General features: G+C 42.2%; 1 protein-coding gene across 2 annotated transcripts; it reads right to left on the reverse strand.

Annotated features, from left to right (window-relative positions):
- Positions 1–1,506: 1,506 nt before the first annotated feature.
- On the reverse strand, positions 1,507–20,136 carry tmem231 (transmembrane protein 231). Of its 2 annotated transcripts, none has more exons than XM_061772705.1 (7): positions 19,915–20,136; positions 19,654–19,820; positions 19,434–19,562; positions 18,989–19,132; positions 12,961–13,042; positions 5,752–5,857; positions 1,507–3,365 (listed from the first exon to the last, which is right to left on the reverse strand). In XM_061772705.1, exons 1-7 carry the CDS (start codon positions 20,051–20,053, stop codon positions 3,203–3,205), a joined length of 930 nt encoding a protein of 309 aa, XP_061628689.1. In that variant the 5' UTR covers positions 20,054–20,136; the 3' UTR covers positions 1,507–3,202. The 2 variants fall into 2 exon arrangements, with proteins under 2 accessions (XP_061628689.1, XP_061628688.1); XM_061772704.1 differs by having other exon boundaries at positions 19,654–19,835.

Consider the following 20,136-nt stretch of genomic DNA (forward strand, 5'->3'; position numbering starts at 1 on the left):
TAATTAATTTTAGCAGCTCTGGTAAATAAATTTAATCTAGTTATGATTTAGTTAAGCAAATTGATTTGACGGTGTGTGAGGCTGTCACTGCGAGTCAATTCAATTTGTGAACACAAGTTAGGACCTTAGCTAAATCACGTAAGTTTTTATTTAACTTTGGGTAGAAGTTAAATGTACTTATAAATAGGCTTGTGAATTAAATAATTTCTTGTATGGCTCCCAATGATGTTGGCTTTGGCAGAGGAGAGAGGAAAAGCAGAAATAGTTCAAAACAAAGCAAAAACTTCCAAATAAAAATTTGTTTGGAAACAAAAATAAAAAAAGAATTCTTTTTGTAAATAAAAACCAAAGTGATCAAAAATAGGCAAGCAATTAATTAATAAACCACTTTGTCAAAGAGTAAGTAACTGTGGTTACTGTAATGTGTAGTGCACGTACGCGAACGGAAGATGGGGTTTATTGCTTGGGTGATGCAGAGCTTTCGTTGCTAAAGCTTGTAATACTCTCACGTTGTAAGTCTCAAAACTGGTTAACAATAAAAAGGCACAAAGCTTCAATCGTACAATTGTACCTACCGGTGGTGGTAAAGCAAACGAGCAAAAACAGGAATATTTAAATTAAGAACACTTGCAATCGTGAGTGAATGCAGTACTTTAGTGTCTAGTTAAGGGGCCAGCGGCTGCACGGCGCGCAGCGCGAGGTTAAAACTAGCGGAAAAGCTCTCGCAAAACAGCAGAAAAGCATAATGTGGTGCGACAGATACAAACTAAGTTTATTGCTCCCAAAGTAACAATCATCGATTGGTCGGGCGTCTTTGTAGGCGCTCGTCAGTAGCTTGCTAACGCGTTAGTTGCTAACGGCTAACTTCGAGAAGGAGGGGGTCGGAGGTTACGTCATGATGCAAATGTCCATGAGGTGGCATTCGAGCGCACAGACCAACCGAAGAGATGCATGACGTCACGTGGACTGCAAAGATGGCGGACTACGGAAGCCTCCAAGTATTACGTTGAACGACCACATGATGAACCTCGTGGTTGCAATACAGAAAGCAGACAGACAAAATGGCGGCCGCCGCAGATGCCACGTGGTTCCCCCCACGCAAAATAATTAACACTCTAGTTTTACTGAGAGGCTAATCTGAGTTTTCTCACGTTTACAAGCACTACAACGCTGTGTCTACGGTACGGAATGCTGCTCAACACAGATTACGTTGAGACGTGCCACACACAAGATGTGTCGATCTTCCTGAAAATATATTTTATTTTTGTGTGTTCTGAATTCAAAAACTTGAAATCGCCTCACACGGGGCACCAATATGAATTTAATTGAATTGTTAAAATCAAATTAATGTCTCGGAAAAGTGCACCACGTCACTTTTTACAAGTTTAATTTTGGCGAAATGACGACAAACCTTTTTAATCACTCATTATCTGGATGTTGCTACACTCTACGACATTTTGAGTCCTAGGTTACAGAGGTTTACTCAAAATCAGAACACAAACAAAATATGACCAAGAGTGTAATTTTATTTTAATTTAATGAAACACACAACTACAACTACAAACTAGAAAAAAAGAAAATAACACCGAGGGTAAAACAAAGAAAGAAAATGAGGCGTGATCATCGTGTGTGGTCGCTGGGCTAAAATAAATGAGTGTGTGAGCGTTTAATGCGTTGAGTCAGAGCGAGAGAAGGCAAAGTTGGGATTTCGTATGAAGCTAGTAATTTCCCCACAATTATTAAGCACTGATGTTGTACATCACAGTAAGGATTGCAGTGTCGACTCTCGAACCCAGATCAGCTGGTCTTTGGGGTGATCTTCCTCTGGACCTCAGGCGGAAACGAAGCAGGTTTGGTTGAAGAAAAACCAGATGCACAAAAATAAAAAGAAAAAATAAGTAGGAAATTTATTGTCCCGTTTGGGGTGCGCTCATAACTTTCCTGCCGTTTGACCTGGTGGGGGGCCGAGCTCTGGCCCTCAAGAGGCGTGCGGAACCCGTACGGTATGCAGGCAGTTGCTCGCTGAGGCCCTGCCGACCGATCGTGGCTAGGGAGAGCAATCGGAGTCGCATGGCCGACTTCGATTGAAAACGCTGCCGGCTTGGTTGCGGGGGGCAGTCGCGCACGTGGTGGGTCCCGGAGGCACCCGAGGACAAAAGGGAACAAAAGAAGGGTGAGGGGGTCGGCCGAAGGCCACCCAGCTTGCGAGCTACCAGCAAGGTACAAGCAGAAGTAAAACAAGACTAGCCTCAACTCACAGAGGAAGGTGTGAGTTTTGAGTTAAATACCCCAGGGGGCGGGGTGTAGGAAGAGGGATTGCCGACTTGGAGAAGACCACGTCCATCAGCCTGAATCTTGTCTACAAATTTGAGTAAATGGGTTTTAAAGTAATATTAATATAAAACACTCCCAACTTTGTACTCTCACGCATAGAATCATTGTTTAAACTTTGGTCGTGGCAGATGGGTTGTTATTGTTCAATACAACATTTCGTACTGTTTGATTTCAAATCATGAACAGTTTTCAAAATCTTGCAGAGGACCTGCCGAACTGAGAAAAGTGACAGACACCAAGTCATACGTTTGGAATATTTCTACAGAGTTTGCAAAACATCAAAACAGACATTTTATCTTCCGTTAACAGGTGCGTCAACGGGTGGCGCTTGCAGTTCCTCTCAACGGTAGTGGGTGGCGCCTCACGCGCATGGGTGAATATTAACCACATAGTCTGCTTGAAGGGAGTGTCCCTCCAATCTTTTGGTCAGGGAAGGAGTCTTTTTAAGACAGGAATCAAGATTCGACGGGAAGCTGCTAATTAGGTTAAAGTCCACTTGACGTACACCAGGCACTGCCCAAGTCGCAGTCTCACAGCAGGGCAGCGTGGAGGAGTGGGGTTCTCAGGCGGTCGCGAGTCTCTGTGGCGTCTCGATTTGCGGAGCGCATGTCGGCTAATGCTACCATAAGGCATTGTATGTGTGTGTGTGTGTGTGTGTGTGTGGGGGGGGGGGGGGGGGGGGGGGGGAATCCCACATAATGTTTTTAGATTGTTAAAAGTGGATTTTGCCTCCAGATGATTCTCTGCAGCAATCCTGTGGATATATATCCTTATGAAGGAATTATTTTTATTTTTTCGCAGATAGAACAGCGTTTACTCCATATGTATTAATTTCATTAATTTGAGAAATTACCACTGTCACAGATTTTCAATGTTGGTGAAGTTTTCCAGTAGTTATGGGTACAGTGGTTAAAACTTGGTTCTGGAAAACAAATGTCTGGATGCGTTCAAAGACCCAAAGAAAGATCAGGAGAACACTGACATACTGGATCCAGGCAAACTTGATGGTTTCCCAGAAGCCGGGATAATAGGTGGAGGCAATCAGTCAAAGGAAAAAATTATGTTTAAGTTCACACAGAAAACACCAAACATTTATTATTCATGAATGCGACATGCACAGTGCTATGAAAAAGTATTTGATCCCATCCTGATCATTTTGTATTTTATATTGCATATTTATCACACAAATATTTCAGATCATCAAGGCAATTTTAACATTATACCATGACAACTAAAGTAAATACAAAATGCAGTTTCTAAATGATTATTTTATTAAGAGAAAAAAAAAACCCTATCTGGCCCCAAGTGAAAATGCAATTGCATCCTAAACCTAATAAATGGTTGTGCTCTTGGCAGCAATAAATGAAATCAAGAGTTTGTGATAACTGGTGATGAGTCTTTTACATTGCTGTGGAGTAATTTTTAGCCACTCTTCTTCGCAGAATTGTTTTAATTCAGTCATATTGGAGGGTTTTCTATCATGACCTGCCTGATTATAAAGTCTTATGACACAATCTCAGTTGAATTTAAGTCAGGACTTTGACTTGGCCACTCGAAAGCCTTAATATTATTTTCTTTCCCAAGACATTCAGAGGTGGACTTACTGGTATGTTTCAGGTTATTGTCCTGTTGCATAACCCAAGAATACTTGAGCTTGAGGGAAACAAATGGGGACTAGTTTGGTTTAATTATCTGAAAAATGTAAGTTTGATAAATGTGCAAAAATAATCAGAAATCAGAAAGGGGGTAAATACTTTTACACTCCACTGTATTTACAGGATGTATATTTCCTAATCTGTTAAGTATCAAGCTGTAGCATGCAACATCAATCCATCCATTTATTTGCTATACTGACTTTCTTTATTAGGGTCAGGGTTATGTGTTGAAGCCCAGCTAAGACAGGGCACATAAAGACAAACAACCATTCACACTCACATTCACACCTAAGGACAATTTAGAGTCTCCAATCACCATATTTTCACGACCATAAGGCGCACCGTATTAAAAGGCGCAGTCTCAGTTACAGGGTCTATTTCTGTATGTAACACATACATAAGGCCCACCGTATTATTGGGCGCAGGCATGGTAAAACATACGGTAGCATGCATGCATGCTAAAACATAAGCTAGCATGCATGCTAGCGTATGTTTTTAAAAAGGCAGCGGGAGCAAAAATGAGTTTGGTTGTACTTTATTGAAGTATTTAATAATGTACTCACGTTATTTTTTTATCAATCCTCATCCACAAATCCATCAAAGTCCTCATCTTCTGTATCCGAAATGAACAGCTGGGAAATATCGACATCAAACATGCCAGGTTCTCTCTCGTCATTGTCGGAGTCAGTCTCGATGCCGGGGGGGCTGTTCAGCAATGATGCCGGCTTTTGCGAAAGCTCGGACAACAGTCAAAGCAGATACCTTAGGCCCAGGCATCCACAATCCATTCACATATGGTGGCGTAATTCGCCCGGCGAAAGAGGGCTAGATGACGCCGTTCCATAAAACGAAAGCACCAAGACGGACCTCCTTGAAAAGGTTCGATCTTCATTTCTTCTGCAAGCGTTATTGCCCTCAGTCGAATGGTGACTGTAGAGAGGCTTCTCCCGGCTGTTCTTTGATCATTAATCCATTGCTCGAGTTGCTCTTACAACTCGGGCCACCTCGCCTTGTTTCCGCGGAAACTCAGCTTCGTCTTCTTGACTTGTCGAAGCTCGTTTTCCTGCTTCCTCCACTTGCGAACCATGAATTTGTTGATCTTGAATTCTCTGGCGGCTGCTCGATTCCCATGTTCCTCCACGTAACTGATAGCTTGTAGTTTAAACTGTGCTTCGAAAGCGTGTCACTTCGTAGGTGCCATTTTCGGGGGTCCTTAGCCAAACCGATGTTGTTTTGCACACTGCACATACCGGCGCTATATACCTACTGGGGGCGTGCCTTTATCGTCCTCATTCACGCGCACCCTTCCCCCTTTAACGGCTGCATGCTGTCCTCAGCCACGTCTGGTTTTCCTCTGTATAAGCAGCGTGTCGGCAGGCAATGCTCCCAGTCAGTCAAGCAGACCGCTCATCAAAGTAACACAACAACATTTACAGATTTTGGAACTCGGTGCACACATAAGGTGCCGCATTATAAGGCGCCCCGTCCATTTTGGAGAAAATTTAAGACTTTTAAGTCCGCCTTATGGTCGTGAAAATACTGTACCCTAACATGCATGTTTTGGAGTGTGGGAGGAAAACTGAGTACCTGGATAAACCCAAACAAGCACGAGGATCAGAACTGAACTGTGAGGTGTGCTTGCTAACCACTCGGGCATTGTGCCACCCTACAACAGCAATCCGTCTTAGTATTTTAGTGAACCTGATTTTATTTTAACCTGCTATATAAAGAACGTGGATCAAGTGTATTTATGAAAGGATATCTAATAACCTCCATAGGGTAGTGAATTTCTGCAACAAGCTGGAAAGGAGAACTAGCAGCCCGTCCAGTAGTCCAGACTGGCATGGGACAGGAAAGTACCGTGGTCACTGAAATAAAAATTTGAATAAAACAAAAGAAAAGAGTTTTGAGCAACAGTTTCAATTTTCAATTCATACAATGCTTGCAAAGCATGTTTAGTGGATATAAAGTCTACACACCCCATAAATTCCAGGGCTTTATGATATAAAAAGTGAGACCAAGATAAATAATTTCAAAACTTATTCCACTATAATGTGACCTATAACCTGTACAACTGAAAACATGATGAAATCTTACAGAAGGGGAAATAAAAATAAACAAATGAGATAACTGGGGAAGTGGCTGTTCAGAATTAATCAATCACATTCAAATTCATGTAAAATAGGAGTCAGCCCACAACACCATTTAAAATGATTCTGATGAACCCCAAGTCAAGTTATTTTTTTCTAATAGGCTCTTCCTATGGTTATTCTTTAAAGCAGAAGCCTGAAGGTTTTGTTTTAACACCAGAATTTGGAACTGTTCTTAACTCCCTCAACCTTGGCTAAGGGCCCAGTTTCAGTGAAAGCAAAACTGCCCCAAAACACGATGCTGCAACCACCATGCTTCACTGTATGCATGGTGTTCTTTTGGTGATGACCAATGTTGTGCTCGCGCCAAACATACCTTGAGAAATGATGGCCAATAAGTTCAACCTTGATTTCATTGGACCGTAACACCTTTTCCTACACACGTGCGAGATTTCAAGTGTTTGTTTTCTTAGAAGGATAAGGTCTTTCCCCCCTATCCTATAGCTCAGATATGGACTAAACAGCCATTAGTTACCAGAAATTCCTGCAGCTCCTTCAATATTGCTGTCGCCTCTTGGCTGCCTCTCTGGCCAGTTTTCTTCACATCTTTTCATCAATTTTGGAGGGACATCCAATTCTTGATAATGTTGTGCCATATTTTCACAACTTGATGATGACTGTCTTCACTGTGTTGAATGGTATTTTTAATGCCTTAGAAAGTCATTTGTAACATTCTACTGACTGATAGCTTTGAACAGTCCATCTCATGCTGTTGAAACTGTCTGCAAGCTGCAAGATGTGACCACAAATATTTCAGGAAAGGTATACCAGAACAGCTTAACTTCATTTGTGGTTAATCAGAAGCACTTTAAATGGCATCAGGTGTGTGCAGGTGTACAGCCACATCCCCAGTTATAAGAGGGTATGCACACTTGTGTAACCACATTATCTTAGTTGTTTGTTTTTACTTGCCTTCTCTGAAAGATTTTATTTTTATTCAGTTGAGTTGTACAGGTTATAGGCAGGGGTGCACATAATTTTGGTCTGGTTCTCAAAGGAGCACCAGAGGTCATTGTTTGGTGCTCATTTTTTTCTTGACCCACCAACCTCACTGAATGAACTTAAAGACTTACTACTCGATCAGCTGATTTGGCATAGTTCTCTTGGGTAGCGGTTGCCAATCTTCTATGCACCACAGACGAGTTTCATGTAAAGACTTTTATTTATCAAAGCTAAATTAATTCATCCATCCATTTTCCTTACCGCTTCTCCTCACTAGGGTCACGGGCTGCTGGAGCCTATCCCAGCTATCTTCGGGCGGGAGGCGGGGTACACCCTGTACCAGTCGCCAGCCAATCGCAGGGCACATAGAAACAAACAACCATTCGCACTCACATTCACACTTACGGGCAATTTAGAGTCCTCAGAACTGTGAGGCAAATGTGCTAACCAGTCGCCCACCGTGCCGCTAAATTAATTAATTGGTTAAATTAGTTTCAAATTTAGTTAACAAGCCAATTCGTTTCACTCCACCTAAGTGCCCTTCGCAACTATTTAAAATTAATGATTAATACTTGGCAAATAAAGATGACTCTGATTCTGAGAAGTAAGTAGCTTAATTAACTGGCCAATTACCCGGGTCTCTGCCAGGCATTGTCTAAAAAATGTGATGATCCAGAGGCCGCAACCGGCTTATCTGCAGCCCTCACAGTTAAACGGGACACTTGAGACACCACAAGCTTATTATTGTCGGTTGCGTAAAGCGTACTTCGGAAATTTAAACGAACCGAATATGGAAGAGGACAACAATTTCAAAACACTGTTTTTCTAAAACCTACATCCAAACACCAGCTGGGCGTGGCAGCGTCCCTGTGCACACTGTCCAGTGCCCAACTGCGTGAACTGGCCGCCAAAGGTTTGGCAAAACAAAAACACCTTCCCTCTAAAGCACAAGACTCGGGCGTCTGCTTTACAAACGAACCACCGTAGATAGAATTTGTGGGAGCTACGTGCGACACGCGAGTGTTAAATATATTCTAGAAGTTATCATTTATTTGCTTAGCTTGCATTAGTATTATGGACGATTTTAGATGTCTCGCCTTCGAAAAGATGACTCCGCATCATCCGATGGAAGGGCGCCTGGACCAAGGACGTGATCGGATGTGGTCGGGTCGGGACAAGTGTTGGTCCAATATTTTGTGTTGTGTCTTATTGCTTAGAATACTATGTCTGGGAAAAACCCTCTTATTATCAAATATTATGTGTCGTGTCTTATTGTTTAGAATACTATGTCTGGGAAAAACCCTCTTATTATCAAATATTTTGTGTTGTGTCTTATTGCTTAGAACATTATGATTTGTAAATCCCTCCTATTTCAAATAAATGCAGGAGCGAGGGGGGGGGATTGTTTGGAGCGTGTTGAGAGGCTGTGATCTGAACAATCTCCCATACGCCCTCCTCATGAGAAAAAGAAACCAGCGTCTTCATTCCTTTTGTGTCTATTTTTTATAATGTTGGGTAAGATAAATCCAACAGCGAGCAATTGACACACTACGTTCTGGCGATGTTAAACCCGATAATCAAAAGAAGTCGTTTAATCCAAACAACGAATCTCGACCCGCGTATATCAATGGTCCTCGTAACCAACAATGCCAATCCAATGACAAATCAAAATCATGGAATAACCGTAAATAACTAAACTGTCGAAACAGGGTACACGCAATGACCTGACTCGTCTAACCGAGACCCTTAATCGACTAGTGACAAGCGGGAAAAAGGCTCCCGAACTAAGAGTTCCCAAAGGGAACTTAGTGCCGTGGCAGAAGAATTACTTGAGGTGCTCCGCAGCCTGTCCAAAGACAAAAAGCGGGACCCATCATTATGACTAGGCCTGATCGAGTCGAACAGAGCCACAGAGGACGCAAAAGGTGAACCAGGTAACCTCCATTGTTCCCCTAATGACCTGCCAAGTACCCCTGTGACCCTGGTCAACTCCGCGACAACCTCACCTCGCCATAACCTTAGCGGACCACTTTGTGATGACCAATCCCTAGACCCCTCTCGTGCCGTCCTAAACCCAGGCGAGGCCCTGACCCGCGTGACATTACGCTACTGAATAACGTTCTGCCCTTTCGACAGCTTTTGGGTGAACTAACCGCTAAAGGTACTTCTCGGAAGTTCTATTTAACCGTTACACTCGAGCATGAATTTGTCCACAAAGCTCTGATTAACCCCGCGGCAGACATCGCATTTATGTCCCACGCTGTTTTCAATCAGCTTCTAACATTGCTACAAGCCAATGGCCGTGACCTCCAACTGCAATACTGCGCGCTAACTATGTGCACATTTTTAGTGAATGCACCGAACTAAACACCTTAACTATGCTCCACTGGACAATTGGCCCCGTGACCTTAGTCCATCCGGTCTACATGTCTCCAATTGAATCCGTCTCCCTGCTCATCGGCCAAGGCCTGCTCTACCGCTTCAAGCTACTAATTGAATACAAAATCTTCAGCGTCGATTGTTAACTTCCCTATTCGACTGGTCGTGTGCGCTAACCAATCAGTAACCGGTCCCCATGCGTTCTTTCAGCCTTCGCCGGAGTTTAACGACCTAGGTTTGTCGCTGCATCCCACACCCCTCCTAAACGCTTCCCTGACCACCACTGGCTAATTCACAACCACACACGAAGCGACTTCCACATTCCTAGATCTACAAGGCTTGGCCTCTTGATCTGCTCCGACTTCCACAACTTCAATCCCACGGTCCCCATGATTAGTCACCTCCCACTCGACCTCTCCCCATTTCCTAGCTCTGGTGGAGTACAACTCACTGTTTCTCCGCGACTTATTGCTATCATTTCATTGGGACCTACTGAGTGTGATGACATCGTCAGCGTGGACCTGGGTCCAGACCAACACCTGGTGATCCATAAACTCAGTACAATCCCAACCAGACCCGAAAGTGTGTCTCCCGCGACTCCTCCCACTCCCTCAAACTCCTCGCAATTGACCCGCCGACGACGGTAACACCGTGTGATAGTCGCTGGCCCAAAATAGGCAAACCATCACCACTCTGGGCGGCACGGTGGCCGACTGGTTAGAGCGTCAGCCTCACAGTTCTGAGGACCCGGGTTCAATCCCCGGCCCTGCCTGTGTGGAGTTTGCATGTTCTCCCCGTGCCTGCGTGGGTTTTCTCCGGGCACTCCGGTTTCCTCCCACATCCCAAAAACATGCATGAATTGGAGACTCTAAATTGCCCGTAGGCATGACTGTGAGTGCGAATGGTTGTTTGTTCCTATGTGCCCTGCGATTGGCTGGCAACCAGTTCAGGGTGTACCCTGCCTCCTGCCCGATGACAGCTGGGATAGGCTCCAGCACGCCCGCGACCCTAGTGAGGAGAAGCGGCTCAGAAAATGGATGGATGGATGGATCACCACTCTGTTGTCGCTGCTCCTAACAGTTTATGCTCACACACAGATTGCTAACAGGTTGATGAATGACAGGCTACGTGAAATTTCTCCCTCCATAGAGAACTTCGCAATGGATAGAATTCCCCCCTCGGCTTTATTAACATTATTCGGTCTACGGCTCTGATAGGCCCAACTAATCTGGCCCATCTCGGGTTCCTCCTTACAAATTCCACAGCTCTGCATCTCAATCCTGAGTGCCGAGGAAAAGCCTCTCTTGTGGCTCCAACAATCAGCGACACCCTCAAATAGTGATGGAACAAACAACACTGGTGCGTCAGCACTGTGCCGTGCACACAAGAGTGAAACCCCGTATTGGTGCATGTATGGTTTTAAGAAAAAAATTATATGGACGATACAGGAAGTGTGTCGTATGGATGTGCCGCGCCAAATTGTGTTTATAAAGAAACAAACTGTGTCGACATGAATTTTATTACAGACAAATTTGCTACATTTTACATACCAACTCATTTTAGCATTTACACAAAAAAGGTTTTAAGCAAATTTTAAACTTCGCATAAACAACTCACCAAACAAATTGAGCAAAGGAAATTATACAATGATGAGATCATATTTTAAGTGAAAGACTAGCGATTAAATATTATTTCACAGGCTGATGTTGGGTTTGCAGCATGTAAGCTTTTCCATCTTATTCATTTTGTTTACCTTCAATGATTTTAGAACTACTGCAGGGGTCACCATTGAGTGACCAACACAGTGCCGACACAGTTTGTTTACAGATTGGTGCATATTTGGGTTTATATTAACGACAACAGGAATCCCAGCTTTATGCATTGGGCACCACACATCCTCACTTCACACCTACATCACAAGTTCGACCTGCTTTATGAATGCTTACCTGCACCTTGTTTTCCTTTTCTCTGCATTGTTTCCCTGTAGTTAGACCCCTGTTAGATTTAATTAAATTTGATACAAAACCCACTATCTGTATCGTTTGTGTGTTTGGATACAATAAGAGACCTCTGAGTTCTAGAACTCTTTTTTAAATCCTGTAGCAACCTTAAAATGAGACATATAGGTCACTTTCCCCCCCCCAAAGTTTTATATATCTAAAAAGAGACGCGGTGCCCCTTTGAGATAATGGTCTGATTTTAATGTTAAAACGTAAATCGGACTAACCCGGAAGTGAACGCAGGCGTTCAACTTCGACAAATTCATTTCTCAAATAAATTAAGTTTTATCCCAAATCCATATACGCTACACAATATTTATCGCAATATAAAACTAATCATTTTTTTCATTCTGAAATGACGTTACTCTTAAATGAGATTTGAAGACTACAGAAGATTATTTTTTATTTGAATATTTTCTGTCAAAAGTTAAACATGAAGTTAAACAACTGTGTCAGATGTATATTTTGAATTAAAATCCTAAATCTGACCAGGCAAAAGCTTTCAAGTTTTGTGTGTGTCAAATGAGCTAGGCACAGTTCTATTCCAGTCACATAATTAGTTCAGCAGAGCATCTCTCATTATCATTGGCTATTTGTATTGTCTCTCAAAACATGGAGAAACGCAATCCAAGTCTGTCACTAGTGTCTCATGTCTATCGAGGTAAAGTTATTTTGCAAAATATAATAATTTCATCACCCAGCCCTAAAACCATTCGCGAACAAAACACTACTCGAGCCGCATCTACCGTGCCACTACCCCAAAAAATAAATAAATAAAATAAAAAGAAAAAAAGAAAATGCTTGATGCTCAAATGTGCGTGGCGCTTTTAATATTTTCAGTGCACATGCACATTACTTACAGTATGTACACCCCTGGTTAAAGGCCAAAATGGTTGAAAAAGTTGTGAAATGTATGTCTCATTTTTTACATCACAAAAATCAGGCATTACAACTGTGGTGTGTAGACTTTTCATATTACCAAAAGTGTTGTATTTCTATCAACATTTTGTTGGTGTTTGATATACGTTATATATATATATATATATATATATATATATATATATATATAGACATACATACATATACATATTTGCGGTTCAGCATTGGTGGATACACCTATTCACGGATTAAAAGAAGAAAAAAAAAAGTTTTGGGGGCACTTTCCGTTTTCCATGGAAACTGCATATTGGCGGTATTTTCCCCTCTCATTCATATTTTCTTGGGGGAAAATATATTATTTTAATGAAAATTAAGATGTTGGTCAACTATTCGTGGACTTTCGCTATTCCCGGTCGGGCCTGGTCCCTACCCCTCTGGAATAGCGGGGTCTAACTGTATACCCAAAGGCAGTCGCTGCGTGTTAGAGTTTGAACTTGTGAACAGTCCATCTATTCACTATATTTTCTCAGCTTTCGGAAACTGTCCAGGTCCAAGATGAATTTTTTTCCATAAAACAGCAGTAATGTCGAGCATATATTAAAGCTTTTTTTTTAACCTTACGGTTGCGTTCCTGGTAGCGCCTCACTATGTCATCGAGGTCATAAGCACTTGCAAAAGGGCTGGAGCCGTCAATCACAGACACCTTGAATAAAAAGAAGACACATGGAGCACAAAATGAGAGTGAATGATTCGAAGGATTCCTTCGATTCACTAGCTGGAGTGAACCAAGACAACCAAATAATGTGAGTCCCCTATACTTCTGGTGAATCTAGTGTCTTTCCATGAGTCTGCTAACTTGCCTTGTAGGGCTGTGAGAAAAAAATATATATATACATCAACTAACTCGGCAACAAAAATTGGTCGGCGCAAACATTTCTGTCTCAAGGCAATAAAACGTACTAATAAAAGCATATTTGCACCGCCCGGATCCAATCTACGCTGCCCGGAACTATTTGGCCACTGTCTATGTTAACCGCACCGACATTTGTTGCAGACTGATGCACTGTTGGGTCAGTGAAAAATCTGTGCCAAAAACGTCAGAGGAGCGTCTGTAAGTGATTTTTAAGACACTTTTTGTCGTGCAATGTCCATATAACATGATGTATGAGTGAGCTGAAAGGTAGTTAGCTTTTTTTTGTTGTTGTTAGCTAGCGCTAATGCTAATGGCAAATGCTCACAATTTAAACAAAGGCTGATTTTGTTGTCTCAAATTCTGTACGGTTTATACCATTCACTTAGTACCTACATATGCAGTTTAAGGATAGAAGCCCAGAATAAAATGCATGTTAGTAGTAAATCAAACAAATAAAACAAAACAAAACATTTTGATGTTTTCTTTTTTGGGTGGGGGTGCGGTGATTACTCAAGTACTCGAAATATCTATAGGATAATCAATTCTAAAAAGATTCAATAGTGACAGCCCTATTGCCTTGTGTACAATGGAGACCTCAAACTTGTGATTCCCGATTCATTACGAAGATTCTAATCAATAAGGAACCAACCAGCTCTATAATCAGATTTGGGGAGAAAGTCCTAACCTTGTGGTTGGATTTAAGAGATTACAGACATGTCATTTCACAAATTCATCATACCAAGTTTCATGCTGCTATTGTGACCAGTCAACAAATGGACTGGGCCAATTAAGTCGTTTGAAGAGACATAGTGTGTGGTGAAATCAGAGTTACACTCACATGAGAATGATCAATTATAAACTGGAGTTTTTGTCTCTGCATATTTTAATGGTTCTACTTACAGACTAGGGGGGTTGGAATTGATGATGTTATCACTATAAATGCTGTTTTCGATTCTGCTTATCGATCCGATGCCTTATCAATTATCTTAACGATTCCTAAGTAGTTTTATGAGGGGGGGAAATGTACAACCCCAATTCCAATGAAGTTGGGACGTTGTGTTAAACAAATAAAAACAGAAGACAATGATTTACAAATCATGTTCAACCTATATTTAATTGAATAAACTACAAAGACAAGATATTTAACGTTCAAACTGATAAACTTTATTGTTTTTAGCAAATAATCATTAACTTTGAATTTTATGGCTGCAACACGTTCCAAAAAAGCTGGGACAGGGTTATGTTTACCACTGTGTTACATCACCTTTTCTTTGAACAACTTTCAATAAACTGAGGACACCAATTGTTCAAGCTTTGTAGGTGAAATTCTCTCTCAATCTTGCTTGATGTACAACTTCAGCTGTTCAACAGTTCGGGGTCTCCGTTGTGTATTTTACGCTTCATAATGCGCCACGCATTTTCAATGGGAGACAGGACTGGAATGCTGGCTGGCCAGTCTAGTACTCGCACTATTTTACTACGAAGCCATGCTGTTCTAACACGTGCAGAATGTGGTTTGGCATTGTCTTGCTGAAATAAGCAGGGGCGTCCGTGAAAAAGATGTTGCTTGGATGGCAGCATATGTTTCTCCAAAACCTGTATGCACCTTTAAGCATTAATGGTGCCTTCACAGATGTGTAAGTTAGCCATACCATTGGCACTAACACAGCCCCATACCATCACAGATGCTGGCTTTTGAACTTTGCGTCCATAACAGTCCGGATGGTTCTTTTCCTCTTTGGCCCGGAGGACACGACGTCCACAATTTCCAAAAACAATTTGAAATGTGGACTCGGAGCACAGAACACTTTTCCACTTTGCATCAGTCCATCTTAGATGAGCTCGGGCCCAGAGAAGCCGGCGACGTTTCTGGGTGTTGTTGATAAATGGCTTTTGCTTTGCATAGTCGAGTTTCAAGTTGCACTTACGGATGTAGCGCTGAACTGCATTTACTGACATTGGTTTTCTGAAGTGCTCCTGAGCCCATGTGGTGATATCCTTTACACATTGATGTCGGTTTTTGATGCAGTGCCGCCTGAGGAATCGAAGGTCACGGGCATTCAATGTTGGTTTTCTTCCTTGCCGCTTACATGCAGTGATTTCTCCAGATTCTCTGAACCTTTTGATGATATTATGGACCGTAGATGATGTAATCCCTAAATTGTACATTGAGGAACATTGTCCTGAAACTGTTCGACTATTTTCTCACGCACTTGTTCAGAAAGAGGTGAACCTCGCCCCATCTTTGCTTGGGAATGACTGAGCAATTCAGGGAAGCTCCTTTTCTACCCAATCACGGCACCCACCTGTTCCCAATTAGCCTGTTCACCTGTGGGATGTTCCAACCAGGTGTTTCATGAGCATTCCTCAACTTTTTTGGAACATGTTGCAGCCATAAAATTCTAAGTTAATGATTATTTGCTAAAAAAAATAAAGTTGATCAGTTTGAACATTAAATATCTTGTCTTTGTAGTGTATTAAATTAAATATAGGTTGAACATTATTTGCAAATCATTGTATTCTGCTTTTATTTAACACGTCCCAACTTTATTGGAATTGGGGTTGTAGTTCTACACAGTCTTCCATACAAAAGTCAACCATTTAATTTTTTTCCAAAATGATGTCTGCACAAGACTTTTGCTAGCAAATAATGAAGCAGGGTCCAACGTTAAACCCCTTTTGGGCCACCGTGAGCCAAATTGTTGCGGCCCTGTCAGAACCTGTACTGGTCCCGTACATTCATGATATATGTTTTTTTACAATAAGATTAACTGATTGTTGTGTATTTAGCATCTTTATACTGTATTATTTGAGACCCTTTAAGAAATTATTAGTACAATTGCAAACATTGATATGACTCTTTCAACCTCACTAAAATCAAGGCATGGCAATTGCAAAAATTAATAATACTGCATCAAAGAATAAATTAATTACAAAATTATGAAAATATTTACTTGGCACTGACATTGCTTTATCTTGTGCCTTGATGTTGCGTACACTGTACACTATATATACAGTGTGTACGGAAAGTATTCAGACCCACTTAAATTTTTCACTCTGTTATATTAAATCAGTTAAGTAAATTTCACCCCCCCCCCCCCCCCATTAATGTTCACACAGCACGACCATATATAGAAAAACGGAATTGTCGAAATTTTTGCAGATTTATTAAAAAGAAAAACTGAAATATCACACAGCCATTCATTTTTCTCTCATTAATGGGTACACACAGCACCCCATATTGACAGAAAAAATGGAATTGTTGAAATTTTGAAATATCACACAACCATACCTATTCAGACCCTTTGCTGAGTATTTTGTAGAAGCACCCTTTTGAGCTAAGACAGCTATGAGTCTTTTTGGGAATGATGCAACGAGTTTTTCACACCTGGATTTGGGGATCCTCTGCCATTCCTCCTTGCAGATCCTCTCGAGTTCTGTCAGGTTGGATGGTGAACGTTGCTGGCCAGCCATTTTCAGGTCTCTCCAGAGATGCTCAATTGGGTTTAAGTCAGGGCTCTGGGTGGGCCATTCAAGAACAGTCATGGAGTTGTTCTGAAGCCACTCCTTTGTTATTTTAGCTATGTGCTTAAGGTCATTGTCTTGTTGGAAGGTGAACCTTTGGCCCAGTCTGAGGTCTTGAGCACTCTGGAGAGGGGTTTCGTCCCACAGCCCATCCCACAGGGGACCCAGCCAGGCGGACGGCACCCACTCCCCAGGACCCAGGGCGGTCTCCCAGCCCAACCGAACAATCTAAGTTACCTGACCTGTGCGAAAAAGTAATTACCCCTCTTGTTAAATCATGAAATAATTGTGGCTAATCACAATTTTTGGTTAATTTTCACTGATCACACCCAAGCCTGATTACCTCCAGACCTGTTCAATCAAGAAATCACTGAAACAGAATCTGTACCGTCAAAATAAATTTGGACAAAAGAGCTAAAAATGCTGCAACAAAATGACACGATCCAAAGAAATTCCAGAACAGTTGAGAAATAAAGTAATTAACATCTACCAGTCTGGAAAGTTACAAAAGCCATTTATAAAGCTTTAGGATTCCAGTGAACTATAGGGAGAGCCATTATCCTCACATGGAAAAAACATGGAACAGTGGTGAACCTTCCCAGTAGAAAGATTCCCCAAGAGAACAGCAATGACTCATCCAGGAGGCCACAAAGGAACTCGGGACAAAAGACCTGCAGGCCTGCCTTGCCTCATTTAAGTCAGTTTTCATGACACAGCAATAAGGAAGAGACTGGGCAAAAATGGCATCATGAGTTCCATGGCAAAAACCATGGCTGACCAAAAAGAACATCCATCCATCAATCTTCTACCCCTTATCCGAAGTCGGGTCGCGGGGGCAGTAGCTTTAGCAGGGATGCCCAGACTTCCCTGTCCCGAGCCACTTCATCCATCTCTTCCGGGGGGATCCCGAGGCGTTCCCAGGCCAGCCGAAGGATGTAGTCTCTCCAGCGTGTCCTGGGTAGTCCCCGGGGTCTCCTCCCGGTGGGGCGTGCCTGGAACACCTCACCAGGGAGGCGTCAGTGAGGCATCCGAATCAGATGCCCCAGCCACCTCATCTGGCTCCTCTCGATGTGAAGGAGCAACGGCTCTACTCGGAGATCCTCCCGGATGACCGAGCTTCTCACCCTCTCTCTAAGGGAGAGCCCGGACACCCTGCGGAGGAAACTCATTTCGGCCACTTGTATCCGGGATCTTGTTCTTTCGGTCACGACCCACAGCTCGTGACCATAGGTGAGGGTAGGAACGTAGATCGACCGGTAAATCGAGAGCTTCGCCTTTCGGCTTAGCTCCTTCTTTACCACAACGGATCGATACAAAGAAAAGAAAAAAGAACATAAAGGCTCATTTTACCTTTGCAAAAAAACAACAACAATTATTTCCAAGACTTTTGACAGAATATTACACGGACTGATGAGATGAAAGTTGAGCTTTTTGGAAGGTGTGTGCCTTTCAGCATTTCAGGAAAAGACTATCATTCCAACAGTCAAACATGGTGGTGGTGGTTTGATGGTCTTGGGCTGCGTGCTCCTTCAGGACCTCAACAACTTGCTGTGATTGATGAAACCATGAATACTGATCTTTATCATAAAATCCTGAAGGAGAATGGTCAGCCATCAGTTTGTAACCACAAGCTGAAGCCCACTTGGGTTCTGCAGCATGGTAACGATCCCAAACACACCAGCAAGATGTGCAAAGGCTTGATTTCAGTTGTTGCTGCTGAGTATGGCCAACCAGTTATTAGGTTTAGGGGGCCACACATGATTTGCCTACGTGGGCCACATAAAATCTGGATCTGGCCCCGGGGGCCTTGAGTTTGAGACCTGTGGTGTTGAGTGTGCAAAACATCAAGGCCCAAATAGAGCATTGTTGGAATGTCAGTGCTATAAACAAAAAATTAAATACATTTGTAATTGATTTATTCTTTTGAGCATTATTATTAATTTGTGCAATTGGAATGCCTTGATTTTAGTGAGGCTAACAGAGTCATAGTATGAATGCAATTGTCCTAATAATTTATTAAAGGTCTCAAATAATACAGCATAAAGACAATAAAAACAAAAACACTAAAACTTAACATATTCTATCTTGAATATACAGGGCCAGTACAGATTCCGACAGAGTCACCACAACTTTGCTCATCCATCCATCATGCACCTTATTAAACAAGAAAATTAAATGTTTCTGCGTGAGAAAATCAGTAAATACACTCACATTGTAAATGTTGAACAGTCCACGGTGAAACAGGGGTGTTCTCTGCTGCAGCCTCAGGTCTCCACTGATAAACAGCTTTGCTCCAGGGACAGAGGAGGAGTGCTGCACATAGGCCAGGCTCTGCATCACTACCGTTGATTTTGTCTAACAAAATAACACACATAAGAACATATACAACATGGTTTATTTGTGTCATGTCACTACATGTGCTACTAAAATGTTAGATAGTATGACACAATCAGGGCAAGCATCATTAGTTACACAACACTACAGCTATAATAAAATTTATTATGTGGCGACTTCATGACTGGAAGTGAAATCAATAATTTAAGTCCCAATGCTTGCTGGCCTCAAATTGAGTTCAACTGTTGTAATCCTGGCACAGATGGCGTCAACTCTACACGTTGTTCAATTATTTTACTGTTTGTTGTCAGAAAATACATACAAAGAGCTGGTAGCTGAAGGTCAATAGCAGCTGAACACTGTACACATTTTCCTCATCTTCCAGTGGTAACTGCAGTTGAAAAATCAGACGGTCCAACTTTCCATCCTGGTTCCGGTCCTCTTCCCTCACCTGAAAATTGTGTTGGTGAAAAATTATAATCATCATCACAAGAATTCTAGCTTGTGTACATTTGCAGAGGCTATTGAGAACGTTGTCCTACAGAGACAGCAGGGATTCTCAGGTTCTTTCCAAGCAGGTTGTTGAGATGGGGAAAGGTGCTCCACGCCACATAATCACCATTTGTACCGGTTGCAGCCACCAGGAGAGTCTCATACTGGAACCTAACTACTGCTTGTTCTTCATATGTGTTCCTTTTAATCCAGAAACCTACAGCATGACAAACTGTTTAAACTCGTAAATATTCATAATGTCACTTTAACACTGCGACAGAGCAATTTAATGAACATTAACTTGACAGTACCTTGGCTCCTGTAAGCCACCAGCAGCGGTGAAATGTAAGTAAGGCAAGCAACCACAACGAGAAAGACAGTAGCGCTCGTGCAAACACCTGCTTTGTACCGAATCAAAGCAGGATGAGAGTAAACTTCATAAAAAGCCATACTTAGCGATATTTTTGCGTTCGCTCACTTCTGTGGGAAATGCCTATATGTTGTGTCCCAGCAACAAGCTAGCGGCTAGCAGG

This window comes from Phyllopteryx taeniolatus, chromosome 5 (assembly GCF_024500385.1).
Source record: "Phyllopteryx taeniolatus isolate TA_2022b chromosome 5, UOR_Ptae_1.2, whole genome shotgun sequence".
NCBI classification, from domain to species: domain Eukaryota; kingdom Metazoa; phylum Chordata; class Actinopteri; order Syngnathiformes; family Syngnathidae; genus Phyllopteryx; species Phyllopteryx taeniolatus.

Excerpts from the sequence above, each read along its gene's own strand:
- tmem231 (XM_061772704.1), bottom strand. The coding sequence starts at position 20,053 with ATGGCTTTTTATGAAGTTTACTCTCATCCTGCTTTGATTCGGTACAAA. Across the intron at positions 19,563-19,653 it reads TGAGAATCCCTGCTGTCTCT|GTGAGGGAAGAGGACCGGAA; the intron begins GTAGGACAACGT and ends CACAATTTTCAG. Across the intron at positions 19,133-19,433 it reads CCTTCAGCTACCAGCTCTTT|ACAAAATCAACGGTAGTGAT; the intron begins GTATGTATTTTC and ends TTATTTTGTTAG.